The sequence below is a fragment of the Otolemur garnettii genome, unplaced genomic scaffold (assembly GCF_000181295.1).
Source record: "Otolemur garnettii isolate 467f Iridium unplaced genomic scaffold, OtoGar3 scaffold00063, whole genome shotgun sequence".
Classification (NCBI taxonomy): Eukaryota; Metazoa; Chordata; class Mammalia; order Primates; family Galagidae; genus Otolemur; species Otolemur garnettii.
In genome coordinates, this window is record NW_003852458.1 from 7,112,747 (window position 1) to 7,119,123 (window position 6,377).

General features: G+C 36.8%; 1 protein-coding gene across 1 annotated transcript in view; it reads right to left on the reverse strand.

The window, feature by feature from the left end:
- DAB2 (DAB2, clathrin adaptor protein) overlaps positions 1-6,377 on the reverse strand; it is a 65,501-nt gene that overhangs the window by 15,929 nt on the left and 43,195 nt on the right. The window contains exons 6-8 of the mRNA XM_012807058.2: positions 5,362-5,385; positions 5,065-5,118; positions 4,591-4,653 (exon numbers count right to left, since the gene is read on the reverse strand). Coding sequence (XP_012662512.1) covers positions 4,591-4,653; positions 5,065-5,118; positions 5,362-5,385 — 141 coding nt within the window. The remainder of the gene's footprint in view (positions 1-4,590; positions 4,654-5,064; positions 5,119-5,361; positions 5,386-6,377) is intronic.

Genomic DNA, 6,377 nt, shown 5'->3' on the forward strand with positions numbered 1-6,377 from the left:
TACAACCAAAAAATAGCTGGGTATTGTGGCAGGTACCTGTAGTCCCAGCTACTTGGGAGGCTGAGGCAAGAGAATTGCTTAAGCTTAGAGGTTGCTGTGAGCTGTGATCCCTCGGCATTCTACCGAGGGCGACATAGTGAGACTCTGTCTAAAAAACAAAACAAAACAAAAAAAAGTGGCACCCGTAGCTCAGTGAGTAGGGTGCCAACCACATACACGGAGACTGGAGGGTTTGAGCCTCGCCTGGGCCTACTGAACAACAATGACAACTGCAACTAAAAAATAGCTGGGCTCTATGGCAGGTGTCTATAGTCCCAGCTACCTGAGAGGCTGAGGCAACAGAATAGCTTAAGTCCAAGAGTTTGAGATTGCTGTGAGTTGTGACTCCACAACACTGTACCAAAGGCAGACATATTGGAAAAAGAAAAGTTCGTTTGAAAAATATACCAAATGTATAGCTCTACTAATTCTATTTCTTCTCTATATCATTTCTCTGGTATGTTAATTTTTTTTGATCAATTGTTTGATAAAAAAATCCTTCTCAGCAAAAAAGCAGCAAATATGATGAATATGGCATGTCTTTATTCCAGTTGGTGACATGATTAATTATGACTCACTCTGAGATAGAGCTTTCATACTGACATCCCTTCCTTCTGACTATCTTTGTTCAATTAAACACTGAACTATGAAACTTTGAAACTAGTAAGTATAAAAGGGGGTCAGATAGGTCTCCTTGGATTTTAAAGAAAAGAACAAAATTTTAGAAGGTTTATGTCTTATGTCATGACTGTAGAAGAGATAACAAAATCAGACCTACATGGTATGCTATATTTTGGCTTCCTTTATTGTGAGGTATCAAAACACAATTTTTCTTAAAGCCAGATTTTCTCTTTATAACCAGAAGAATTTGTCACAAGAGCTTATAATTAAAAAAAAAAATTTAATCAAAGAAATGGATTGGAAGACCTTTTAATATAGGGAATTTTTAGATAATCAAAGGTAGGAGAAAATATATTATAAAATCTTGTGATTTCATCATTTATTCATTTATTATGAGCCACCTCGGGGTTAGAACAGTTGGTTTTCACAGCTGGTAGAGTTCTCCTTTTCAAATACTTCAGAAGAAGTTCTTAGGACACCAAACAGGAGCCACAAAGTTAGACTTCTGAATAGTCACCCTATAAGTAAAATGTATAAGGCTCTCTTCAGGTTGGGTTTCTTGTTAATCCAAGATTAAGAGTGTAGTTCGTAGCCTACCACTCAGAAAGCAAAAGACTCCTCATCTACCCTCTCGTTCAGAGAGTTATTAATTTCTGTTGGGCTGTCAACCCAACATCCAGACATCCATCTGGCCACCGTGTCAGCACCTGAGAGGCAGGCACTCGAGGAATGAAAGTGAGTTACAATCTCTGCTCTTAAAGAACTCTGGTAAGAGGTGGGAGGCAGAATGCAGGAAATCCAAAGGCATCTGCGTGAAACAATGTTCATAACACTGAGTTCCATGGCTTACTGCTTCTCTTAACATTACCCAGCCATTCTAACCAGCCAAATTGAAGACTTCCCTGCTCAAAGCCTTTAGTATCTTCTTGCTACTTCCTGTATTAAAATAAACTCTTTAGGCTGAGTTCCAAACAAATCATGATAGGACTCAATTTGTTTTAGCTGAACTACTATCTATTTTTCTACTCACCTCTAAGGTCCAATATAAATTCCTATTTTTACAAAGCCTTTTCCCATTGATCTTTCAATCCCCATTTTACCTGTGTTCATTCCATGGCATTTTATGGGGGTATATACACAAGTGTATATGGGGGTATATACACATGTATATATATACATGACACCTATATAAATCTGTACCCTGATCTCACCATTTGCATCAGATTTAATCCCCTTGATGGTAGATCATGCCTTGTGTTTTTCTTATAACTGTGTTTTCAGATTCCAATTTTCAAGTTTTAAAGTCCAAGAGCATTTTTATGCTTTTTCTTTTTTTGAGATGTGTTATGGAAACATAATGCTTAAGTGGTTTTTCCGAAAACATCGTGTTCTAAAGGATGCCACTTAATTTGCCATAAGAACATTATTTGAAATGCATAAAACTTTTCTGTATATTCGGGGGATGACAGCCATCCAGAACCACTAATAAAGCCTAGGTAATTCTCTCTTCACATCTTTCAGAGCAACTGTTATAAGAGTTAGATATTTTTAAACATGCTGGTTTTACTGGATAGGGATAAATCTATTTTGTCTCCTATGAATAAAAAGAGTCAATATGTAAGAGCATGTTGTCAAAGTGTCACCAGGACATAACATAATTAGCCCTGCTAGCTTTCTCTTACTTAACATGGATCATTTACTTTGAAAGTATTTATTACTTTAATTTATTATTAGTTTAATCAAAACTTGAATTTCTATAAATAAAAAAAATTCTTAGACTACATGAGATCCAATACAAATGAAACTCAAGAGTACCCATGCTGTTTTTCATTTCCTTTCCCAGAGCTTTCTAGACATCTATAAAAGCAGATTAAATGGTCAGTGCTTGCTTGCCTATCCCACCAGAATGGAATTCCACTTTGTATCTGAGTGCTTTACTCTTTTTCAACACACTTGTGTGCATATCAGTTATACTTGGGAAGTAGGCTGTTCAGATGTACCAGTTTGCTTTGGGGAGATGGCTGATGATGGAGAAGAGAGCAAAGCTGCTTGGGAATCAAAAGAATCTCAGAGCTAATATGATGAACCTTTCAGGATAATCTAATCCAGTATTCCAAAAAAGGTTATCCTCACAATGGTAACAAACATGAAGAATAAAAAGTTCGATAGCCAGGTGAGTTAGGACCTGTTTTAACAGGCTTCTCTGTTAGGAGCTGTTCAGGGCTTTTAAAATATTACTGCTTTGTGCTTTGTGATCCTCACAGGGCTGGGGTCAGAGAGGAGTGCACACAGCCCTGTACCACTCCATCTCACTCGGAAGTTTTACGCAGTAAGGATTCACAGGGCTGATACTCTCTGCAATACTCTGGGAAGAGAGAATCTTACCCAATTTTTGATCTGCTCTTTGAATTCCTGTGACTTTCTTGGTCATATAATTTTGCATGATAATTTCCTGACATAAGAAACTCCTATGTAGACATTTTCCCCATTGTTCTAGATTGATTCTCTTATCTAGTTACTGCTTCCTCATCTTTCATTTTCAAGTTGAGAAACTCATTTCCTCAGAAGTACCACTCAACCTCTAAACTCGATAAATATCCTGTAATTCATATCAGTAAATTAGTGTTGTGATAATTTTTTCTGTTGATCTCCCTGATAGACAGCAAATTCTGTGACCATAGATTCTTACTCACTGCAGTACCTTCAGCAGATACTGAAGAAATTATTAAGTAAATAACATTAGGAGTTGTAAGAAGTCATTCGAAATTATACTGATCATTTTCACCTGAGGCTTATTTTGGAAGGTCTGAAGATTTGAGTATAACCCTTGAATCTGGACCTCTTTCCTGGATAAATCAGGTTTCTGTAAGAATATTGCTCCATTTTCACAGAGTTGTTACCAATAAATTAGTATTGAAAAGACTTGATATACTATAACAACCTTTAAAGAATGAGCAATACTTTTTTTTTTTTTGGGACATGTCTCATTTTGTCACCCTTGGTAGAGTTATGTGGCATCATAACTCACAGCAACTTCAAACTATTGGGCTTAAGTGATCCCTTTGCCTCAGCCTCCAGAGTTGCTGGGACTACAGGTGCACACCACAATGCGTGGCTATTTTTAGAGACTGGGTCTCACTCTTGCTCAGGCTGGTCTTGAACTCTTGGTTGGGCTCAGGAAATCCACCCACCTCAACCTTCCAGAGTTACTAGGATTACAGGTGTGAGCCACTGTGCTCAGCTACAGTGAGCCATTTTTTAAGGAGGACAGGCTTTTATTAAACATAACTGAACTGAGCTTCTTGTTTAAGTCTTAACTTCACACCAATATAATTCTGTTAAATTACAACAGATGGAAAAGAAATGAAGAGGTCAGGATGCATTATGATTTATCACCTAACAATCATACTTTCTTCAAGTAGGCTTATGCCAAGGACCGACAGTGAATCCCTCTTCCTGTTCTTAAATAATAGCACGAAGGACTACATTGCCTGACCTATTGGTCATATTTACCTTTAAGCAATAGTAACATATATAAATTTATGCTGATAGCTTTTTACAGTGACTTAACATGCAAATTCCTTCTAAAAGTTATGTACACTTAGTGTGCAAAATATCAACAGTCACCAAACTGGGCATTGTGGTGGGTGCCTATAGTCCCAGCTACTTGGGAGGCTGAGGCAAGAGAATAGCTTAAGCCCAAGAGTTTGAGGTTCCTGTGAGCTGTGATGCCACAACACTCTACTGGGGACCCCAAAGTGAGACTATGTCTCAAAAAATAAAAAATTAAAAGATTAAATACAAAAAAGAAAATTAAAAAATATCAACAGTCACCTTTTGAGTTTCAGTAGATGTTCACAATTTCTGGTTAATTGCCAATTTGAGTTATAGATGGCATTTCCATTACATTGCAAATTTAAAAACACTTACTTTTGGACTATTTAGGTCAGGAGGTGTAGACATGTCCCCAAACAAATCCATCTGGTCAACACCCTTAAAAAAGTATTTGGATTAGATTCAGATGTATCTACTAAAAAGATTACTTTGAATATATTGTTGTAATTGTTTGCTTCCTAAATTAAAGTTTAGGAAAATATTTGTCAAAATTGTAGTTTCATTCAACTAATACAAATTCGATATTAAGCTATTTAGGTCAGGAAATGTAGACATGTCCCCAAGCAAAGCCAACTGGTCCACACCTTAAAAAGTATTTGGATTAGATCAAGGTGTGTCTCCTAAAAAGATTGTTTTGCATATTCACATAAATATTACATTAACATTTAGAAAAATAATTGTCACATTTGTATTTTCATACAGAGTCCATACATATTTGGTATTAACACATCTATAGGAAGTAGAATCCATGTTTAGGTAAATAAGAATTATAAAGTATCATATACCTACCAACTTCAGTTTGTTAGCTTGGTCATCAAGAATCATTAGAGGCTCACTCCCATTCTGAAAAGATGGCAAATATTTAAAGGTTTAGTTGATGAGTTTTTCCTATAAATTCTTTTTGGCTACTGTAGTGGCTTACTAAGCAATTTTGGCATTGACCACTGACATGTATCTCTTTATGACAAGAGAGGCCATAAACACACAGTGATTAGCCAGGAAAGGAGAATGCCTGGGCAGGTAGCAAACAAGGGCATATACACATCACACACACACAGTTCACACAGGGTAAATATGAAATTTTACCTCTACTTTGTTGGCTTCTTCCATCTAAAAAGAAAGATACAAATTGAGTGATGTCAGTGTTTGTAGGTAAAAGGAAGAGTTAAATACAAGAGCAAATATACTGATGGGTTCATAAACATAAGGCAAAAATGAGTCTGCATATCATTTCTTCCCTACATTCTCCTCCTCTTTCTTATCAATATTAGATTTGAATAGAGTTACTGGATTTAAACTTGATTGTCCTTTATATTTCCCAGAATCAACATGTAAGTTGTAGAGAGAAAAAAATAAAAGTCAGAGACTGGAAATCAGAAGTGCCTTCCCATAATATTCAGCCATTACACATTTCTACATTATATAAAGAAGTGGAGTGGTCAGGCCAGCTTGAGGCAGTGGGAATTGGTAGAAAGCATTTTCTTGGCATGTTGTGTGGTTGATACCAGGACGTGGAGTTCAGAGAGTTTTGACGCAGATGAAGCAACAGATCCACAAAACAGACAATCTTGAATCCTAGGCCACTCCAACACCCAAGCACAAAGACATGGAATATTAAAGAGAAGGAGGAAGCAAAAGGAGAAAGCCACGATCAGAAGTGAAAAAGAAGAAAACACGCACGAGGAGAAATCAACAAAAAAATTCTGGCAACATGAAAAACCAGAACAGATCAACCCCTCCAAGGGATCACAAGACAGCTACCATAGAGGATCACACCTATGAAGAAATTATGGAAATGACAGAAAGGGAATTAAGAGTATGGACACAAAAACGATGAAGGGAAAGTAGAAAACCACCAAAAGGAAGTCCAAAATTGACCTGAGGAATGAGAGACATGAAAAAATGAAAAAGGATATACAGACCTTAAGGAATTGAAAGAGTCATTCAGAGAAGTTAAAGATGCAGCAGAAAGTATCAATAACAGATTAAACCATGGAGAAGAAAGAATCTCGGAGCTAGAGGATAAGGCTCTTGAGCTAACCCAGGCATTTAAAGAGGCAAAAAAGAAGAGAGTAACAGCAGAGCGATCACTTAGTGAATTA